This window comes from Anolis sagrei, chromosome 4, assembly GCF_037176765.1.
Source record: "Anolis sagrei isolate rAnoSag1 chromosome 4, rAnoSag1.mat, whole genome shotgun sequence".
In the NCBI taxonomy this organism is placed as follows: domain Eukaryota; kingdom Metazoa; phylum Chordata; class Lepidosauria; order Squamata; family Dactyloidae; genus Anolis; species Anolis sagrei.
This window is the reverse complement of record NC_090024.1, coordinates 6,163,377-6,186,959: the sequence shown is the minus strand read 5'-3', so window position 1 is coordinate 6,186,959 and position 23,583 is coordinate 6,163,377. Positions and strand designations below refer to the sequence as shown.

General features: G+C 42.0%; 1 protein-coding gene across 2 annotated transcripts; it reads left to right on the top strand.

The window, feature by feature from the left end:
* The first annotated feature begins 261 nt into the window (after window positions 1-261).
* Window positions 262-22,766, top strand: PYCR3 (pyrroline-5-carboxylate reductase 3). Of its 2 annotated transcripts, XM_060775973.2 has the most exons (7): window positions 262-411; window positions 7,259-7,549; window positions 7,862-7,926; window positions 11,634-11,813; window positions 11,938-12,150; window positions 16,334-16,426; window positions 22,140-22,766. In XM_060775973.2, exons 1-7 carry the CDS (start codon window positions 336-338, stop codon window positions 22,320-22,322), a joined length of 1,101 nt encoding a protein of 366 aa, XP_060631956.2. In that variant the 5' UTR covers window positions 262-335; the 3' UTR covers window positions 22,323-22,766. The 2 variants fall into 2 exon arrangements, with proteins under 2 accessions (XP_060631956.2, XP_060631957.2); XM_060775974.2 differs by lacking the exon at window positions 7,259-7,549.
* The last annotated feature ends 817 nt before the right edge of the window (window positions 22,767-23,583 follow it).

The window sequence follows — 23,583 nt, the reverse complement described above, 5'->3', positions numbered from 1 at the left end:
ATAAAAAATTTCCACTGTGACGTCACGCCGCGCTCAGCCAATCCGCAAGCAGGGGATGCTCCCACCCCAACGTTCTAAACGTCACCAAGCAACCGACCAATCAAAAAAAAGGGGAGAAAAAAGAATGAATGAACCGCGCGGCCAATAGGGGGCGAAGGAAGTGGAGCGCCGGCCAATGAGCACACGCCTCCTGTGTGCTGAAAGAGGAAGCAGGATTTGGATTGGCTACCCGGCTCATGCAAGGGGGCGTGGTCTGGGTGGAGTTAAAAAGTGAATGGCATATAGATAGAAGACCTCCAGCAGGTAAACAAGGGAAATAGGTTTTTCTTGGAAAGATGGAGAAGATGAGAGTTGGATTCATTGGTGCAGGGAAGATGGCCAGTGCTGTGGCCCAAGCCATCTTGCTGACAGGTATGAGGATGCAGGGCTAATACCTAATAGCAGGGGGGAACTAATTAAGTGTGTTAATTGAGTTGTCAAAGGCTTGTGTGTTAAGTGTGATAATATTTTAAAAATTATATTTTTTTACAGTTTTCAAAATGGTTTTAACTATGGTTTGTTTTAGGAATTCTATATTTAATCCTGTTTTTAATTATATTTATTAATTACTATATTATTATATTTTAATTTAATTAATTAATTAATGTGTTAATGTAATTAATGATTAATTATAAACAATATTAATTACTATATTATTATTATTATATTTTAATTTAATTAATTAATGTGTTAATGCAATTAATGATTAATTATGTTTATTTACGGTATTTATATCCCGCCTTTCTCAGCCCGAAGGCGACACAAGGTGGCTTAATGTATTGCAATTACATGTTAATGTAATTATTGATTACATATTGTGGGTTTCAAATGGTCATTTGCACTGCTTTTAGTGTTGCGAGCTGCTTTGGGGGTCATTATTTGAAGAAGAAAAGGGATATTAGAATATATAGATAGCTAGGTAGGTAATATTAGTATAAAACAACAGACAGGAAACAATCAGGGACATCTAATCACTTCTCAACAAAAGATTGCCCCAGGCACTGCCAGGCCAATCAAGGTGGTCAGATGAAACATTCACACCTAGCTCCAGCAGACAAGAGTTCTTTGTCCCACCCTGGTCATTCCACAGATATATCTATAAACTCCATTTTCCACACCTAGCTCCAGCAGGCAAGAGTTCTTTGTCCCACCTTAGTCATTCCACAGATAGATATATATAAACCCCATTTTCCACACTTAGCTCCAGCAGACAAGAGTTCTTTGTCCCACCCTGGTCATTCCACAGATATATCTACAAGCCCCATTTTCCACACCTAGCTCCAGCAGACAAGAGTTCTTTGTCCCACCCTGGTCATTCCACAGATATATCTATAAACCCCATTTTCCACACCTAGCTCCAGCAGACAAGAGTTCTTTGTCCCACCCTGGTCATTCCACAGATATGTAAACCCTTTTTCCTAGTTCCAACAGACCTCACTACCTCTGAAGATGCTTGCCATAGATGCAGGCGAAACGTCAGGTGAGAATGCCTCTAGAACATGACCATATAGCCCCAAAAAAACCTATAACAACCCATTATTATATATTGTCGCTTGAATTAGAGTTGGAAGAGACCTAATTGAGCCATCCAGTCCAACCCCATTCTGCCAAGAAGCAGGAAAATCTCATTCAAAGCATCCCCGACAGATGGCCATCCTGCCTCTGTTTAAAAGCCTCCAAAGAAGGAGCCTCCACCACACTCCGGAGCAGAAAGAGAGTTCTACTATTGAACAGCTCTCTCTCGTGTTCTCTTTTATTTCCTGTAGTTTGAAGCCATTGCTCCATTGTGTCCTAGTCTCCAGGGCAGCAGTAAACAAGCTTGCTCCCTCCTCCCTATGACTTCCCCTCACATATTTAAACATGGCCATTATGTCTCCTCTCATCCTTCTCTTCTGCAGTCTAAACATGACCAGCTCTTTAAACCGCTCCTCATAGGGCTTGTTCTCCAGACCCTTGATCATTTGAGTTGCCCTCCTCTGGACACATTCCAGCTTAGAGTCAACATCTCCCTTCAATTGCATTACCCAGAATTGGACACAGTTTGATTCCCGGTGTGGCCTGACCAAGTCAGAAGAGAAGGGTAGCTTTGAGGGTCATTATTTTTTAAAGGATATTAAAAGATAGATAATCTATATAAATACAAATGTAATGTTTGGGTTGTTGTAGGGTTTGTTTTGGGCTATATAGCCATGGTCTAGAGGCATTCTCTCTTGAGTTTTGCCTGCATCTATGGCAAGCATCCTCAGAGGTAGCGAGGACTGTTGGAACTAGGAAAAATGGTTTATATATCTGTAGAAAGACCAGGGTGGGACAAAAGACTCTTGTCTGCTGGAGCTGGGTGTGAATGTTTCAACTGACCACCTTGATTAGCATATAATGGCCTGACAGTGCCTGGAGCAATCTTTTGTTGAGAGGTGATTAGATGTCCTTGTTTGTTTCCTCTCTGTTGTTTTGCTGTTCTAATTTTTGAGTTTTTTAATACTGGTAGCCAGATCTTGTTCATTTTCATGGTTTCCTCCTTTCTGTTGAAATTGTCCACATGCTTGTGTATTTCAATTTTTGTTTGTGGGATTAACATAACTCAAAAACCACTGGACAAATTGACACCAAATTTGGACACAAGACACCTTTCAGGCCAACGAGTGACAATCACTCATGAAAACACTGAAAATTGTGCTTTTTAAGTCCCTTCTGTTGTGTTTTTCAGTGTTTTTATGAGTGATGGTCACTCATTGGCCTGCTATGTGTCTTGTGTCCAAATTTGGTGTCAATTCGTCCAGTGGTTTTTGAGTTATGTTAATCCCACAAACGAATATTACATATTTATTTATACAGATTGGACAGTGTTTGCCAGCATGGGGGGTTTGAGGATTGGTAGTTTGACTGTACCAAGCTGTCTGTAGTGGGCGTATCTACACCAGGCATGGGTGAACTTTGGCCTTCCCGCCAGATGTTTTTGATTGCAACTCCCACAATTCCTAACAACCAGTAAGCTGTTAGGAATTGTGGGAGTTGTAGTCCAAAACACTTGGAGTGAAGGCCAAAGTTCGCCCATGCCTGGTCTACACTGTAGAATTAATTCAAATTGATACCACTTCTGCTGCCATGGGAACTGTCATTTTGCAAACTGTCATTGCCAGGTTCTGGCTGTGTAACTCTCACAACCTTGGCTGTGCAAGAATGCAGCGCTGCAAAAGATAGACCTTTGCTCCGATCCAGCACGGCCTTGCTAAGTTAAACAAGTGAATGGTTTATGGAGCAGAAAATCTAGGAAATCCTCCAAGCTAAGCTACTCCTTAAGAGACTTTTATAGCTGCTTTGCGTCTCCTTTGTGGAGGGAAAAAATTGGGGTATAAATAAATATAATAATTAATAATTATTATTTATTAATAATTTATTATTAATAATTCATTATTCTTATTATTATTTATACTAATAATACCTTGCATCAAACCTATATATCAAGGCTTTCCAGGAATGTCTCCAGTAACCAATCCAATGTTGTCCCAATCTAGACTGCATTTTGAGCTGTGCAAAAGTTACTTTTTGGGTTATGCTCAATTGTGCTGTCGCTTCATCCGCTATGATGCCAAGCCCTTTTGATCACATTTCCTTGTTTTCCTTTGATCATGGCATTTTTATGGTATCGTAAAATACCCCCCCCCCCTTTAAAATACCCCCCTTTAATTTCTCTACTCACAGCTCAGCTGTTTTCGAACTGCTTAGGTGGACAGTAAGCTAGACTTAACAGTCGGGTGCTCAGTCTGACTCAGGCTTCGAACTTGCCACTTTCTGGTCGGCAGTGATTTAATACTGTCGGCAATTCATTTATTTACTATATTTATCTATCACCCTTCTCAGCCCTCAAGCAACTCAGGGCGGTTTACAGAGGCAACGATTCAATGCCCATTTAAAATATTAATACATAGTATAAAACCATAACAAACGTAATAAAAACATTTGCGTCTCCTAATTAAAAACATTGTCCATCTCGTTGTCCAGTCGTTCCAAGTTCCTATATCTTTACATTGCATTTTCAAACACTCTTTTCTGGAAGGTTAAGAGGGAGGGGCCGATTTAATGTCCTTAGGAAGGGCATTCCATAGCCGAGGGGCCACCACTGAGAAGGCCCTGACTCTCGTCTACGTCAAATGTATTTGTGATGCAGACGGGATCGAGAGCTTGGCCTCACCAGGTGATCTTAAAGCACAGATTAACCAGCTGTGCTACAGCCCGGCCCTTAAATGAATATCTTTATTGCCATTGCGCTATTGCACAACGAAACTAAATGAAATGAAATGTATTTGAAACATTAGTGCATTTTTCTGCTTGGACTTGAGTCCTGTCTCCAAATTATTTCATAATTATGTGTATAGAAATAGTCCAAAATGCAAAACGCTTCAAATCTCAAGCATTTCAAGGAACCGGCATTACAGAAAGTTTACCGAAGAATCTGGAAGCATATTTTAAGATGTTCAAAATAATAAATAGCCCAATGTGTTCTGTTCTGCAACTGCCCTTATTAAGGCCTTCTTTGGGGACTATTTTAGAATGGAAGTTCAACCACCATTTTTGGATCGGGAACTCAATTTAATCTGCAAACAAAAAAAAGTGTTCTTTGTGGGAAATGCAAACTATTCCTAGCGCTCTGGTGTTTCACTCAACTACAAATCCTATCATTTCACTTCATGCAGCTATCGTACTAAAAAAGGTAGTAATTGTGCAGTGAGAACAAAAGCAATGAGCTCTTTCACATATTCCAGAGTAAAATCTTATGGTATGTTGGTGCATTTGCAATGCAAGTAAAATAAGACTCAAAAGAAACGAAGAAAAATTGCAAAACTCAATTGTCTGTGGAAAAATCCATTTATCTATGGAAATATCTGTTAGAGAAATAATTAAGCTGGCCTATCTCTGATCTTTGGGGGGGGGGGGGGGGACTTTCCATTGCCATGACACAGTTTTCAGTCTGCAAAATAAAAACTTTCCAAGGCTGTGACACAATTTTCAATCGGCAAAGGAAAAAATTGGTGGGAGGTTAAAGCCTTCACATCTAAGTCAAAACCTTCATATTTTTATAGAGTGCAACTTCCTGATTGTAAAAGGATTCTTTTTCCATTGTCAATATTTGTTTCTGATTACTAAGGTGTCCCATTCGGTCTCAATTAAGAGAACAAACCAGATTAATATTATTATTATTATTTTACTGACACAAAAGTACAGTATGTCCACAGCAAACGAGATCTATATTATTATTAATAATAATATAATATAATATAATATAATATATTATCTTTATTATTATATTATTATTGGGTTGTTGTAGGTTTGACCAGGTGGAATAATCAGGTGGGACAAAGGACTCTTGTCTGCTGGAGCTAGGTGTGAATGTTTCAACTGACCACCTTGATTAGCATATAATGGCCTGACAGTGCCTGGAGCAATATTTTGTTGAGAGGTGTTAAGATGTGCCTGGTTGTTTCCTCTCTGTTGTTGTGCTGTTGTAATTTGAGAGTTTTTTAATACTGGTAGCCAGATTTTGTTCATTTTCATGGTTTCCTCCTTTCTGTTGAAATTGTCCACATGCTTGTGTATTTCATGAAAATGATCAAAATCTGGCTACCAGTATTAAAAAAAAAACTCTAAAATTACAACAGGAAAACAACAGAGAGGAAATAATCTAGGACATCTAATCACCTCTCAACAAAAGATTGCCCCAGGCACTGCCAGGCCATCAAGTGCTAATCAAGGTGGTCAGTTGAAACATTCACACCTAGCTCCAGCAAACAAGAGTCCTTTGTCCCACCCTGGTCATTCCACAGATATATAAACCCATTTTCCTAGTTCCAACAGACCTCACTGCCTCTGAGGATGCTTGCCATAGATGCAGGCGAAACGTCAGGAGAGAATGCCTCTAGAACGTGGCCATATAGCCCGAAAAAACCTACAACAACCCAGTGATTCCGGCCATGAAAGCCTTCGACAATATATTATTATTATTTGAAAACAAGATGAATCCACAGCAAAGAAGATCACTCTGCTGGCTGTTGTATTATTATTATTATGGCATTTTATTATTTTTGAAGAAAATACCATAAAATAGTAATTCAGCAACACCTGTCAAATACATAGCACATTTGCTTCAGAGGAAGCCCCTTGAAACGAATAGTGCTACTTCCTCATAACTCTGGCTATCTCTCTGCTCTGCATTGCGTGTGTTTTTATGGAGGAGTGTTTTGCTTGGGGATATAACTGGGTGTTTTATGACTTTGTGGAAATTTCCTGTTGTTCATGGAAACATACGAAACGGGTCTCTCTTTTGTTGTTGTTGGGTTTATTATTACAGCCAGAGGCTATAATAATAGGATTTTTTTCCCATTGAGTTGCTATAAGCAACAACAAAAGTCATAATACATTATGCACCAACATTTTTTTTCTAGTATCCCGAAACTAAACTCCGAAATTGTCCTTTATAGCCAATTTGATCTGCCAATTGGGCAAGGAAACATTTTGTGTGATATTGGACAACTAGCTCTAGTATTTTACCTTAATTTTGGACTTTCTGGGGCAAAAAAGTAGGATATTTACAGAGCATGGGAAAATAACAAACCTCAAAACAATGAAAAAGATACTTGCCATAGATGCAGGCGAAACGTCAGGAGAGAATGCCTCTAGAACATGGCCATATAGCCCAAACCACTTATCTACACGTCATATAATCCAAATTATCAAAGCAAATGATTCCCCACAATAAGTCTTCCAGGAGTGGATTTCCCTTCCTTCCGAGGGGTAGATTTCTTTCATTTCCTATTGTCTCACTCCTGTTCTTAACTATGAGTTGTTTGTGGGACTGCTTGTATATGTCAATAATAAAGTTGGAAGAGACCCCCAGGGGTCATTCAGGTCAATGACCTTCTGCCAAGCAGGAACACATAATCAAATCCTTCCCAACAGATGGTCTACCAGCAGTTAGGAATGGTTGGAGTTGAAGTTCAGAACACCAGGAGGGCCATAGTTGACCCATGGCTGGTCTAGAGGACCACTTAAAATTACATGGCAGGCCAGATTTGGCCCGCAGGTCTTGACGCATGTGATTTAGGCAATTTCTTGCAGAGGTTTCATGTAGATGTTGTATAGCATGAGGACAATAAACATAGTTACAGGACACCCAAGGTGAAGGTGTCCTCTTCTATACTACCTTCTGGAATCTGCCCTCCAGGAAGGATTCGGTCCACCACACCGTCCTCCTTTGAAGCCAAATCCCCGCAAGACAACTTGGGACGCTATCATGGTTTCTCACACCGAAAGCTTCTAAGAAGCCAGACAGAGCAGATGGGCGCACATCATCCAGGAGGCCAACTGAGGCTCTTTCGATCCCAAAACCATGTTGAAAGCCAGAGTCAAACCAAACAGGATACAGCTTCTCACCTAAGAAGTCCTGGAATTGGGTCGACATCATACGCTCGATCAACGGCAACGTATCCAAAAATGAAGTGTTGGAGATCAGATGGTAATTGTCCCATACGTTGGGGAAGGTAACGGAATCGTGAATCGCGATGCCTTCCGATCTAACCATACCGATGGTATGCTGAATGTGACGTGTTCTAGATGAGAAGGTTTGGTGGAGCTACGGGTGGTCAGTTTTGATATTTACTGCAGAAACAATACATTTCCAGCTTAATGGAAGTTTAAAAGTTAAAGATGGTGTTGATACTTAGGTGGAAAATATGTTTTTTTAACTTTCCTACACATTGTGTATTTGGACAATGTATGATTCACTCTGTCTTCATTGAGTTGTTCTTTCTGTCTCCTTCCATTTCAGGAGATGTTCAGCCCGTGAATATCTTTGCCAGTGCTCCATCCAATAGGAATCTGGAGAAGTTCCAGGTAAGCAAGGACAAGACAGCGAGAAGTTGCTGAAGTTGCTGCCCAGTTTCTTGTTGAGGATGGGAACGATGGGGGTTGTAGTCAAACATCTGGCAAACCAGGTTTCTCATTTTGAGGATCGATACATGCATAGCATCGGGACTGTGGCTGTCACGTTGCCAGGGCTCTGCCTTATTTAGGTAGAGATGAACCAAACTCCCAGTTTTATCAAACAGTTTAATTAAAACAGCACTTACTTGCTGGCTATTTTAATAGACCAAAGTATAAAACATAAAGATAGCAGTCAGGCACAGAACAAACAAAAACTGAAAGCAAAAGCTACACTGTAGTCACCAGTCCAGTGGTCAAATGCTGAGAGTTCAATAAACAAAGTGCAGGGATCAAGAGTCTATACCGTAGTCAAAAGCCAGTCCAAAGGTTCCAGGGTTCCAAGATAACAGGAGACAGGTCAGGATACCGAAAATCCAACAAAACTGGGGGGAAACCAGCAGCATCCACCACCAAAATATGACAATACTTTTCTCCTAAAGATCATTTCCAAGGCTTGCTCCTTATATCCACAAACATCCAGTTGCAACCTATCTCTTGCATACCTCCACCCTTAATTGCTTTCACCCATGAACTCTTACTTACAGATTACTAAACCCTTTAGAATACTTACATTAACCCATCACCAAGCATCATCAACTGCAGAACATATGACATTGGTGCAGCTGGCTGGGAGTCAGCTGCATTAAGATCACTACTGACCAAAAGGTCATGAGTCCGAAGCCATCCCAGGTCGGAGTGAGTTTCCAACCAATTTTTGTAGCTTGCTGTCGACCTTTGCAGCCCGAAAGACAGTTGCATCTGTCAAGTAGGAAATTTAGGTACCACTTATGTGGGGAGGCTAATTTACGCCATAAAAATCTCCAGCAAGCATGCAAAGAATGAGGAAGTACTTCATCAGTGTCACAAATGGACGGTGAAGTGACAGCTCCCCTGGTGGCCAGAATACCCTCATGAAAAAGCTGGAATGTTAATTAGCTTCTGGGTGTGTCTGTCTATATATGTTGTGTGTCTAAATGGCACTGAATGTTTGCCATGTACATGTACATTGTAATCTGCCCTGAGTCCTCTGCTTACAGGTATTTTGAGGCTTATAAAATAGGAGGCGAAATATGTCAGAAATATTAAATAATAACTAGGCCATTTTAATTACAAAAATGTGAGTCAAGCACTGAAAGGGTTAAATGGATGCAATGACTCAGCAAAAGCTCATTTCAGTATAAGCAGTTGTGCCTGCAGCTTAGTTCGCCTCAGTCTGTGAGAGGTCTCTGTGGGAGAAGGGCCTCAGAAATAGTAGTAGGCCTCAGTGTTAGTTCACCTCAGTGGGAGAAAAGCTGGCAGTCTGAAAGAGCCCTCAGTGTGAGTAAGGCCATCAGTCTGAGAGAGCTTTCAGTGTGAGAAGGCCTCAATGGGAGAAAGGCAGTCTGAGAGAGCTTTCAGTGTGAGAACGCCTCAGTGGGAGAAAGGCTGTCAGTCTGAGAGAGCAGTGTAAGAAGGCCTCAGTGGGAGAAAGGCCGTCTGCCTGAGAGAGCCCTCAGTGTGAGAAGGCCTCAGTGGGAGAAAGGCTGTCAGTCTGAGAGAGCAGTGTGAGAAGGCCTCAGTGGGAGAAAGGCCGTCTGCCTGAGAGAGCCCTCAGTGTGAGAATGCCTCATTGGAAGAAAGGCCATCAGTCTGAGAGAGCCCTCACTGTGAGAAAGCTTCAGTAGGAGAAAGGCCGTCAGTCTGAGAGAGCCCTCAGTGTGATAAGGCCTCAGTGAGAGAAAGGCCGTCAGTCTGAGAGAGCCCTCAGTGTGAGAAGGCCTCAGTGGGAGAAAGGCCGACAGCCTGAGAGAGTGTGTGGGAAGGCCTCAGTGGGAGAAAAGGCCATCAGTCTGAGAGAGCCCTCAGTGTGAGAAGGCCTCAGTGAGAGAAAGGCCGTCAGCCTGAGAGAGCGTGTGGGGAGGCCTCAGTGGGAGAAAGGCCATCAGTCTGAATCAGCTCTCAGTGTGAGAAGGCCTCAGTTGGAGAAAGGCCATCAGTCTGAGAGAGCGTATGGGGAGGCCTCAGTGGGAGAAAGGCTATCAGTCTGAGAGAGCCCTCAGTGTGAGAAAGGCCTCAGTATGAGGCCTACCTCACCCTCAGTATGAGGTCAAAAGATATTTAGCCTCTTGTTCTCCTATTTTTATCAGTTTTGTACAAATTTATGCAAGGTTTTTGATACGAAATAAATAAATATAAGTATGAGGAAGGCCTGGCGTGGGAGAGAAACCCCAGGTTGAAGGTCTCATGTGTATAGTTACTGTGTGATGCTCCTGTATAACTTTAATGTGAAAAAAGGCTCTGAGAGAGCAAAACTGTTTATCTGTGTGAGAAAGAAGCCCAGTGTGGAAGCAAAGAAGGAAGTCTAAAGAACTTTATTTGTATTATAGAAACCTTGTTCTTGTAAATAGTGTAACCATATTCTTTTACTGCAAAGAAAAGCCTGCTAAGGAAGAGATAACATTGGTCCGTGCATTTTTGTTCTTTTTATCACTTGTGGCTATGGGTGCTGGGTCACGCTGCTGCTAATAAGTTACTCTGCTGTACATTCTTGAGGTCTTTCATTAATAAGACCACTCACCCCACATATTTATTTATTTGTCGTGTCAGAACAACCAGTCAAATTATATTACATTTCTAACAGAAACAAAGCAAACAAGCAGATTACAGAATTTGTGAGTATGAGAGTTGATTAAATGTCCTTTGACCAGTATCTGGCCACTTGGAGTGCCTCTGGTGTTGCTGCAAGAAGGTCCTCCATTGTGCATGTGGCAGGGCTCAGGGTGCATTGCAGCAGGTGGTCAGTGGTTTGCTCCTCTCCACACTCGCATGTCGAGGATTCCACTTTGTAGCCCCATTTCTGAAGGTTGGCTCTGTATCTCGTGGTGCCAGAGCGCAGTCTGTTCAGTGCCTTCCAGGTCGCCCAGTCCTCTGTGTGCCCAGGGGGGAGTCTCTCATTGGGTATCAGCCATTGGTTGAGGTTCTGGGTTTGGGCCTGCCACTTTTGGACTCTCGCTTGCTGAGGTGTTCCAGTGAGTGTCTCTGTAGATCTTAGAAAACTATTTCTAGATTTAAGTCGTTGACGTGCTGGCTGATACCCAAACAGGGGATGGGCTGGAGATGTCTCTGCCTTGGTCCTTTCACTATTGGCTGCTACTTCCCGGCGGATGTCAGGTGGCGCAATACCGGCTAGACAGTGTAATTTTTCCAGTGGTGTAGGGCGCAGGCACCCTGTGATAATGCGACATGTCTCATTAAGAGCCACATCCACTGTTTTGGTGTGGTGAGATGTGTTCCACACTGGGCATGCATACTCAGCAGCAGAGTAGCACAGCGCAAGGGCAGATGTCTTCACTGTATCTGGTTGTGATCCCCAGGTTGTGCCAGTCAGCTTTCGTATGATATTGTTTCTAGCACCCACTTTTTGCTTGATGTTCAGGCAGTGCTTCTTGTAGAAGCACCCCACATAATATACACCCATTTATGTTTTGCAACGGCAACTTCTGGTGCTATACACCCCTGCCTTTAATAGTACTCTGAGCATCAGAAGACGTTGATTTGGCTCCTTGGGTGAAGCAATTGTAACAGTAATGCTTGGTGAGTTTCACCATGTTCCTCTGATCTTTCTTGGTCCTCAAAAGACCCTTTCCTGCAGGACCACCCACTCCAACCTGGAGGTGCTGGAGAACTGTACCTTCGTCTTCCTGGCCACCAAGCCTCACGTCCTCCCAACCGTCCTGGAAGAAATTGCCCCGGCGGTCACTCCCGAGCATGTCGTCATTTCCATGGCTGCCGGAGTTACGCTCGAGACCCTCGAAGAGGTGAGTCCCCCATCATCAAGGTCCCATTGATCTCTGATTGAAATTAGTAACGTGTACCTATATAAGCAACACTTGTACTGAACATACCCAACAGTCAGTGTCTTCTCTTTCTGTTGCTCCACAGGGTCTCCCTGCCGGGACCAAAGTGCTGCGGATCATCCCCAACCTCCCTTGCGTGGTCCAGTCGGGGGCCATCATTCTGTCCCGGGGAAGCTGTGTCGGGGAGAATGAGGTGGACGTCCTGAAGAAGCTCCTCTCTCCTTCGGGGCTCTGCGAAGAAGCTCCAGAGTCGTACATTGACATCCACACCGGTTTGAGTGGCAGTGGAGTGGCCTACGTGAGTGCCTTTTCCCTCTTGGGCCCTTGGTTGGCTTCTTGGAAATGGAAGAGACCAGGGACTTGGTGGAAACCATCTCATTCTGTGTTTGCTGTGCTTCCCAAACATTGGTCTTCAAGATGTTTTGAATTTCAACTCCCAGAAATTAAATAGTCTGGTTGCTGGAGAACCAGCTACTGGCTGCTAGAAATTGTGGGAGTTGATGTCCACAACACCTGGAGGACCGAAGTTTGCCCATGCCTGCTCTAAATCATAATCCAACTGTTGTGGGGGTAGAAGTAGAAGGGAGAGTAAAATACACACAACATCCCTGCCAGGTAAGCACATGAAATCCTCCTCTCACATCCTCCTCCAACTGTGTAGTGGGACAGACTGTCTCAAAGGCAAGCAGTTAATTCCAGTACAAAACACAGCAGAGTCCTAGTCACAGTTAGCAGAGATTTTATAGCCCAGTATAACGACAGGAACCACCTAAAATATAACGTGGCTCACCAAAAATATAAAGTTGTCAAAAGGAAGAGGGAGTATGGTTGGAAAACAGTTGTATGGATTTGAATTTCTCTTTAAATTAGTTGTTGAAATATATCCCACTGAAATATAACAATATCAGGGGAAATTAGATCAGAGAAGGGAATTTTTTTAGTAATTTAAAAGGTAGAAACTGGGAAATACTAAAACTGAGAGACTTTAAAATGATTCTTCAAATGAATTCCGCTGCTATCATTCCACTAATAATCAGGCTGAGGTAATATTGTGAGTTTGTTCTTTAACACACACTGGGCCACTATAGTTTCTTAGTGGCAGCTGTGAAACTGACTTTAATAATACTTTGACCACAAAGGTACACACACTGAGGCTGGTATAAGTTAATAACAGAACAAGAATGTTTATTGAACAAGCTTGAAATAATTCAGGTACAAATGCTTAATTGTTTCAGAAAGTTTCTGGCATGAAAAGCTTGTGGTTGCGTTAGAGTAAAAATCTTAAATACTTCTGGGTAACAAGTCTTCAAAGTTCCACCACAGAAAAGTACTTCAGGAAATTAATCTCTGACAGTAACTCCCAAAACTGAGCCTTAGGAATCTAGCCAAAAATACCCTGAACTAGACTTCCCTTGGAATTGAACAGTCTCCACAACACTGCTCCACAACAGTATTCTAGCTATCTACTAATAGTTCTTGTGGGTTTTTTCGGGCTATATGGCCATGTTCTAGAGGCATTTCTCCTGACGTTTCGCCTGCATCTATGGCAAGCATCTTCAGAGGGTGAGGTCTGCTGGAGCTGGGAAAAGAGGGGTTTATATATCTGTGGAATGACCAGGGTGAGACAAAAGGCTTTTGTAAGTGGGCTAGGTGTGAATCTTTTCAATTGACCACCTTGATTAGCATACAATGGGCTGACTGTGCCTGGAGCAAACTCTTCTTGAAAGGTGATTAGATGTCCCTGCCTGTTTTTCTCTCTGCTGTTTTAATTTTAGAATTTTTTAATACTGGTAGCCAGACTTTGTTCATTTTCATGGTTTCTTCCTTTCTGTTGAAATTGTCCACATGTTTGTGGATTTCAATGGCTTCTCTGTGTAGCCTGACATGGTGGTTGTGAGAGTGGTCCAGCATTTTTGTGTTCTCAAATAAAATGCTGTGTCCAGGTTGGTTCATCAGGTGCTCTGCTATGGCTGATTTCTCTGGTTGGAGTAGTCTGTAGTGCCTTTCATGTTCCTTGATGCGTGTCTGGGCGCTGCGTTTGGTGGTCCCTATGTAGACTTGTCCACAGCTGCATGGTATACGGTAGACTCCTGCAGAGGTGAGAGGATCCCTCTTGTCCTTTGCTGAACGGAGCATTTGTTGGATTTTCTTGGTGGGTTTGTAGATTGTTTGTATGTTGTGTTTCCTCATCAGCTTCCCTATGCGGTCAGTGGTTCCCTTGATGTATGGCAGGAACACTTTTCCTCTGGGTGGATCTTCATCTTTACTCTTGTGGCTTGTTCTTGGTCTTGCAGCTCTTCTGATGTCTGAGGTGGAGTCTCCAGTGGCCTGGAGAGCCCAGTTGAGGTGGTTCAGTTCCTCTTGGAGGAGGTGGGCTTCGCAGATTCTTTTTGCACGGTCTGCCAAGGCTTTAATGGTGCTTCTTTTTTGACTTGGGTGATGGTTGGAGTTTTTATGTAGATATCTATCTGTGTGTGTGGGTTTTCTGTAAACGGTGTGACCCAATTGTTGATCTGGTTTGCGGATGACTAGGACATCTAGAAAAGGCAGTCTTCCTTCCTTTTCTTTTTCCATGGTGAACTGGATGTTAGGGTGGATGCTGTTCAGATGTTCCAGGAACCTGTTGAGTTCTTCTTCTCCATGGCTCCAAATGGTGAAAGTGTCACCCATTTATGTTTTGCAAGGGCCTTTTGTCTCACCCTGGTCATTCCACAGATATATAAACCCCTCTTTTCCTAGTTCCAGCAGACCTCACTCTCTGAGGATGCTTGCCATAGATGCAGGCGAAACGTCAGGAGAAATGCCTCTAGAACATGGCCATATAGCCCGAAAAAACCCACAAGAACTGAGTGATTCCAGCCATGAAAGCCTTCGACAATATATCTACTAATAGCTACTCTGAATACCTCACAAAAGACTAACCCAATCTTCTTCTCAAAACCCATTCATTACACCAAGCCTCTGACCTTGTTCACGGTCTGAAAAAACATATTTGAGCTCTGGCTTTCATCCAGACTCCTTTGGTGGTTTATTCTTCAATTGTCCCATCAATATACAGAGATACTCGCAACCATAGCAAGACACTCACACAATGAGCATGGCAATGAATGCAGAGAGATCATAGCAAGCTATCTAAGATGGTTGGGAGCAATCATATGGCTAAGAGGACATTCACATACATGCCATTCTTCCTTCCAGGGAGGAAATAACTCAGCTGTCTCTTTAGAACTCTACAGTGGACTGTGCTGTGAGCACATGTCCTTTAGAATTGTATTTTTTCCACACACTGGAGATACATGCAATGCATTCCTTTCTAATACAGCATTTTTCTACCCGACACCAACATCCCCAACAAGTAAAACTCTGTTTTCATTGAAATTTTAGCTTTGACCATTTTTTCTTAACATTGTTGGGGTTCAGCCTGAGTTTGAACTTGAACCTGATTCTCTGTTTGTTCCTCCTGATGCTAATGAAAATATATTTACTGATGCTAGTGGAAATGTACCTCTTGATGCCAATGCTCCTGAAATTAGTGAGGAAGAAACTGCTGTAGGTTTGGAAAATGCCAATGTTCCTGAAATTAGTGAGGAAGGAACTTCTGTAGATTTGGGAAATGAAAGTACCAGTGTTCATGAGAATGTTTCAGAGGGAGACCTTGACCTTTCCCTCCCTTCTGCACCTGTTAACTGTAATGACAACAGAAGGGGCCAAATTTGGGAAGACAGAAGTAAATCACTCAGTTTGCGTTGATCCTCCCGAATTCAAGAATTAAAAACATTGGCTTCAAAACAGAAGGGTGGTTCATGGAACCAATTCTTGAGTTTTAATTGCAATACGCCGGGCTGATTGTCTCAGTTCAGGCATCGTTTCAGAATTGATGAAGACCTTGGCAGTTCTCCCGGTTCCCTGGCCATAGTTTAGGAAGATTTCTAGGATATCAAGTACGGTTAGTGGATTGCTAACAGGTTCCAGTATTTTCCCAGTGAGGCTTTTGGTTTTGCTTTGTCCATTTAAATTCATGTTTGCTGATTTGCTGTGGCTTTTGACTTGCATTTTTCCTTTATTTTGTAACCATTTTTCTTCAATAAAAAAGGATTGTTTTTCACAGCCAAGTGTGGTGGATAGTTATCTTAGGGCCTCGTTCCCTGCTCTGGATTGCAACAAACATATGTATTTGACTCCAGTATTTCTGGGCCTTTTTACAAGGTTTGTTCTCTGTTGTGCCGGAGTATAGAATGGGTTCTAAAGGTTTTAAGTTGCAGGAAGATAGATGTCAATTTAATTTTAAGAGCAACGTCTTGATAGTAAGAGTTGTTCAGCAATGGAACCAATTGACTATGAAGGTGGTGGGTCTCTTTCTCTGGACGTCATCCAGAATTGTCTGGGCATTTACTTGTTGGCGATACTGTGTGTTTTTATCAGTTTGTTGTGATTCTAGGAGGCTGAGTTCTCTCTCCCATTTTTGTCTCGTTCCATCCCAGGTTTACATGTTTGCCGAAGCGCTGGCAGAAGGTGCGGTGAAGATGGGAATGCCAGGTCAGCTGGCCAACAAGATTGCTGCTCAGACTCTCTTGGTACGATGCTCAAGTGGGGAGGGGATGATATTACTCAGATCCTTTTTCACATCTGCCTGATAGCTAGTCAATAATAAGTACCCAAGTCCCAAATTGTCAGAATAGCATTAGTAGCCTGCAGAATGCCTCAGCTCCTTTTACTCTCAGTGTGATAAAAACTCAAAAAATACACAAGTAATACACATCTAATCACCTCTCAACAAAAGATTGCTAATCAAGGTGGTCAGTTGAAACATTTACACCTAGCTCCAGCAGACAAGAGTCCTTTGTCCCACCCTAGTCATTCCACAGGTATATAAACCTTTTCCCTAGTTCCAACAGACCTCACTACTTCTGAGGATGCTTGCCATAGATGCAGGCAAAACGTCAGGAGAGAATGCTTCTAGAACATGGCCATATAGCCCGAAAAACCTACAACAACCCAGTGATTCCGGCCATGAAAGCCTTCAACAATACACAAGTATGTTGCTTTAAGTAGAAACAAAAATATAGTTCTATTCACTGTAGATCAAAAACACAAAGCAAAACAGAAGAATTGTTCTCACCAATACAACAGACATTATTTTTAGTGAGTCTTCTTCTTTATATGTCGATATGCAAACACATAACAAAATAATACAGTCTCTCTACTTATCAGTAGAATGTTCTTATCTTGCCACAAACAAGCAGTTTCCTTGGCACTCCAAACAGCTTCAGTCTTCAGTTTCAGGGCGTGCATAACCGCTCCCAGCAACAGCCAAAGGTGTCTTCTGCTCAAACAAGCCATCAAGTTAAGCCAAATGCAAAGGTCAAAGCGTGCAAACCTAGTGCCTTGTTATATGCTGAAGCAGATAGCACACCTAAATAACTTGTGGCAACTGTAACAGAAAAGGTTCAGATCCTCTCTGTGACTTAGAAAAAAAACCTGATGTAAACAAGCCCTATGAGGAGCAGCTTAAGGAGCTGGGCATGTCTAGCCTGAAGAAGAGAAGGCTGAGAGGGGATATGATAGCCATGTATAAATATGTGAGAGGAAGCCACAGGGAGGAGGGAGCAAGCTTGTTTTCTGCTTCCCTGGAGACTAGGACGCGAGGGAACAATGGCTTCAAACTACAAGAGAGGAGATTCCATCTGAACATGAGGAAGAACTTCCTGACTGTGAGAGCCGTTCAGCAGTGGAACTCTCTGCCCCGGAGTGTGGTGGAGGCTCCTTCTTTGGAAGCTTTTAAACAGAGGCTGGATGGCCATCTGTCAGGGGTGATTTGAATGCAATATTCCTGCTTCTTGGCAGAATGGGGATGGACTGGATGGCCCATGAGGTCTCTTCCAACTCTTTGATTCTATGATTCTATGAAACCTCTAATAGCAACAATCAACAGGGTAAGGGAGGGGGTGCCTTTATGTAGAATCACAGGCTTGTAAAACTAGAACTCCCACCGTTCTATTGCATTGAGCCATAATTCTCCAGTGTAGGTCAGGCATGGGCAAACTTTAGCCCTCCAGGTGTTTTGGACTTAAACTCCCACAATTCAAAAAACATAGTTTTATTCACTGTAGATCAAAAACACAAAGCAAAACAGAAGAATTGTTTTCACCAATACAACAAACATTATTTTTGGTGAGTCTTCTTCTTTACACGACGATATGCAAACACATAACAAAATAATACAGTCTCTCTACTTATCAGTAGAATGTCCTTATCTTGCCATAAACAAGCAGTTTCCTTGGCACTCCAAACAGCTTCAGTCTTTAGCTTCAGGACACTGCATAACCGCTCCCAGCAACAGCCAAAGGTGTCTTCCGCTCAAACAAGCCATCAAGTTAAGCCAAATGCAAAGGTCAAAGCTTGCAAACATAATAATAATAAATAATAATAAACTTTATTTATATCCCGCCACCATCTCCCCAATGGAGACTCAGGGCAGCTAACATGAGGCCAAGCCCAAGAATAATACACCAGAACAATTAAAAACAATTTTAAAAAAATTAAACACAAACAAAATACACCATGCAACAAAATGAAATAAACAATACAAAATAACAATAGAATGAATCACAGAGGGCGGGCCAAATGTACAGGATAAAATGTTAAAAACGTTAAAACCCTGGGTGAGGTAGGAAATAGGGAAAATGTAAAGGAGGAGCCCGAGACGGGGGAGCAGTGGGATTTTGGGCTTCATTGGGGTGGGGGAAAAGTGCATTGTGTAAGCAAACTGTAGATGGAAACTAACAAAAGGGTTGTGTGGTCACTCTCCGAAGGCACATCGGAAAAGCCAAGTTTTTTAACACTTTCTTAAAAGCTTCTAGGGTGGGAGCCTGCCTTGTTGTAACAGATAACACACCCAATTAACTTGTGGCAGCTGTAACGGAAAGGGTTCTCATCCTCCTTGATACATAGAAAAAGCCCGTTGTAAACCTCTAGTACCAATATAAATAGCTACTAGAGACAAGAGATCTCCCACCAAATTGGGAGGGATAGCCAATAGTCCAGAGGACAGGAGCAGAATTCAAAACGATCTTGACAGATTAGAGAGATGATTGGCCAAAACTAACAAAATGAAGTTCAACAGTGACAAATGCAAGATACTCCACTTTGGCAGAAAAAATGAAATGCAAAGATACAGAATGGGTGACGCCTGGCTCGAGAGCAGTACATGTGAAAAAGATCTTGGAGTCCTCGTGGACAACAAGTTAAACATGAGCCAACAATGTGATGTGGCGGCAAAAAAAGCCAATGGGATTTTGGCCTGCATCAATAGGAGCATAGTGTCTAGATCTAAGGAAGTAATGCTACCCCTCTATTCTGCTTTGGTTAGACCACACCTGGAATATTGTGTCCAATTCTGGGCACCACAATTCAAGAGAGATATTGACAAGCTGGAATGTGTCCATAGGAGGTCGACTAAAATGATCAAGGGTCTGGAGAACAAGCCCTATGAGGAGCGGCTTAAGGAGCTGGGCATGTTTAGCCTGAAGAAGAGAAGGCTCAGAGCAGATATGATAGCCATGTATAAATATGTGAGAGGAAGCCACAGGGAGGAGGGAGCAAGCTTGTTTTCTGCTTCCTTGGAGACTAGGACACAATGGAGCAATGGCTTCAAACTACAAGAGAGGAGATTCCATCTGAACATTAGGAAGAACTTCCTGACTGTGAGAGCCGTTCAGCAGTGGAACTCTCTGCCCCGGAGTGTGGTGGAGGCTCCTTCTTTGGAAGCTTTTAAGCAGAGGCTGGATGGCCATTTGTCAGGGGTGATTTGAATGCAATATTTCTGCTTCTTGGCAGAATGGGGTTGGACTGGATGGCCCATGAGGTCTCTTACAACTCTTTGATTCTATGATTCTATGATTATATTGAGTTTCTTGACCAGACAAACTGCACAGTGAGCACCCCACATTAGTCCAGCTTCTATTTTTAAGCTTTCATTTCCTGAGAATTTATTTTTATTTTTATTTTTTATTTATTTTATTTACGACTCAGAGCAGCTTACAAGATATATATACATATAATATATTACGTTATTAGCATAGTACAATATCAGTATTAAATATTACTATATTGTCCTATACCATTATATTGTAATATTATTAGTAATATTACATGTAATATAAAATATATAATTATAATATCATATTAGTAATAGTATCACTAATCTCAAGTCGCTCCTGACACGACCAAGTAGTAGTATTATATTGCATTACATTATCTATATAAATAAAAATGTAATGTTCGTTTGTGGGATTACCATAACTCAAAAACCACTGTATGAATTTCCGCCAAATTTGGCCACAAGACACCTACTAACCCAAGGAGTGACCATCACACACAAAAAATTAAATTTGTCATTTGGGAGTTGTAGTTGCTAGGATTTATAGTTCACCTATAATCAAAGATTATTCTGTACTCCACCAATGATGGAATTGAACCAAACTTGGCACACAGGCCTCCCATGACCACCAGAAAATACTAGCAGCATTTAGGGGGCATTGACCTTGAGTTTGGGAGTTGTAGTTCACCCACATCCAGAGAGCACTGTGGACTCAAACAATGATGGATCTGGACCAAACTTGGCACAAGCACTCAATACGCCTAAATATGAACACAGATGGAGTTTGGGGAAAATAGACCTTGACATTTGGGAGTTGTAGTCACTGGGATTCACAGTTCACCTAAAACCAAAGAGCTTTCTGAACCCCACAAACGACAGAATCGGGGCAAACTTCCCACACAGAACCCCCATGACCAACGGAAAATACTTAAGGCCATCCAATCCAACTCCCTTCACCAGGGCAAGAAAACGTAATCAAAGCCCTCCTGACAAAGAGCCATCCAGCCAGAGAAATAGATAGATAGATATAGATATATAGATATGATTCACACAAACACACAGATATAGTATCATAGATTTGAAAAGGGATTCCTAAAGAAGGACAATTATATGCTGCATATTCAGGAGTAGGCAAACCAGACACTCTCCACATCAACACTGAGAAAGAAACAACAAGAAATACTGTTTACTTACAAGCATAAAGGAATTACATATATTAGAAACCAACACTTTCTCATTATTTTATTCTCCAGATCACCAGACTGGGCCACAGCAACGCATGGCAGGGGACCGCTAGTATAATATATTATATGATTAGAGTAGTATAATATCAGTATTAAATATTACTATATTGTACTATACCATTATATTGTAATATTATTAGTAATATTACATGTAATATAAATATATAATAATGATAATTATGATATCATATTATTATTATTAGTAGTAGTTGTATTATATTGCATTACATTATAATATTATAAATATTATATGTATATACAATATATTAGAATAGCACAGGAGACAACTCTGGCCCAGGTTGCCATAAACCAGTGCTTCTCAACCTTCCTAATGCTGCGACCCCCGAATACAGTTCCCCATGTGGTGGTGACCCCCAACTATAACATTATTTTCATTACTATTTCATAACTGCAATTTTGCTACTGTTATGAACTGTTATGTAAATATCTGATATGCAGGATGTATTTTTATTCACTGGACAAAATTTGGCACAAATACCTGATATGCCCAAATTTGAACACTGGTGGGGCTGGGGAGGACTGATTTTGCCATTTGGGAGTTGTAGTTGCTGGGATCAAAGAGCATTCTGAACTCCACCAATGATGGAATTGAACCAAACTTGACACACAGAACTCCCTTGACAAGCAGAAAACAATGGAATGTGGGCATTGGCCTTGAGTTGTGGAGTTGTAGTTCATCTACATCCAGAGAGCACTGTGGACTCAAACAATGATGGATCTGGACCAAACTTGCCATGGATACTCAATATGCCCAAATGCAGAGTTTGGTAGAAATAGACTTTGACATTTGGGAAATGTACTTGCTGGGATTTATAGTTCACCTACAACCTAAGAGCATTCAGAACCCACCAATGATAGAATTGGGCCAAACTTCCCACACAGAACTCCCATGACCAACAGAAGATACTGTGTTTTCTGATGGTCTTTGGTGACCCCTCTGACACCTCGTGACCCCCCCAGGGGTCCCGACCCCCAGGTTGAGAAACACTGCCATAAACCATTAGCCCATTACATCATTATTTTATTGTGTGTCTTCAGATTCAGTACAGTTTCCAAGCTGCGTGCCATCCCTCACATGCCATTCAGGGTTTGCTTTTTTTACTTGCCGCATCACATTAACATTTATCTTTTCTTTCCTTCCAGGGAGCAGCCAAAATGATGCTTGAAACAGGGGAGCATCCGGCGGCTTTGAGGAGTGCGGTTTGCACGCCGGGAGGCACCACTATCCACGCTTTGCACGAATTGGAGAAAGGGGGTCTCCGAGCGACTGTCATGAATGCCGTGGAGGCGGCCACCAACCGGGCCCGTGAAATGGGCAAGCGATAAAGCGACAAGTGGCCACAACAAAACCATGTTAGCCTCCTGAGCATGAGATGGCCTCATTGTCAGTCCACCTTGCCTCCATGGCTCACATGGAACAAGAACTACTATAATTTCCTATGAAATGCAGCCTGGGGCAGGTGTTCTGATTCCATATTTCTTACAATATGGACTTTATAGGACTAGTTTCAACTCTTGGAGATCAGTTTGGATCCTCAACTCCCTGATTCTTGTTTATTTTGCAGGGAGTGAATTGTTCAACCAACTGCTTGTTATTAAATGCACCAATTTGTTAGGTGTTCACAATTTGAGCTTCCCTTTGTTTTGTTTTTTTATGTTATTTCATTTTCATACTTTTATGACATAAAGACAAAGGGAAAAAAGATGGGAAATAGTAAAAAATAATACGTTGTTCACGGAGTTTTGTTAGTAAATTAATTCTATACATGAGTCTGTTGTATCACTGGGTGTGTGAAGAGTGAGAGGGGGATTATACATATTCTTGACCATATGAAGGAGTTCCATCTATATAAATAAAAATGTAATGTTCGTTTGTGGGATTAACAGAACTCAAAAACCACTGGATGAATTATTATTATTTATTAAACTTTATTTGTACCCTGCTAGCATCTCCCGCATCTCGAAGCGGCTTACACAGGTGAGGCCTCAACAATACAACATAACAATACAACATAACTAGTCCAATGTGGGCTAGGCAAAACTACGGTGAGGTGGATCTGTAATTGGTTAAGTGGACGAACACAGAGAGTGCTCACTAATGCTTCCTCTTCATCTTGGAAAGAAGTGACAAGTGGAGTGCCATCAGCAGGGTTCCGTCCTGGGCCCGGTCCTGTTCAACATCTTTATTAATGACTTAGATGAAGGGCTAGAAGGCAGGATCATCAAGTTTGCAGACGACACCAAATTGGGAGGGATAGCCAATAGTCCAGAGGACAGGAGCAGAATTCAAAACGATCTTGACAGATTAGAGAGATGGGCCAAAACTAACAAAATGAAGTTCAACAGTGACAAATGCAAGATACTCCACTTTGGCAGAAAAAATGAAATGCAAAGATACAGAATGGGGGACAATGCCTGGCTCGAGAGCAGTACGTGTGAAAAAGATCTTGGAGTCCTCGTGGACAACAAGTTAAACATGAGCCAACAATGTGATGTGGCGGCAAAAAAAGCCAATGGGATTTTGGCCTGCATCAAGAGGAGCATAGTGTCTAGATCTAAGGAAGTAATGCTACCCCTCTATTCTGCT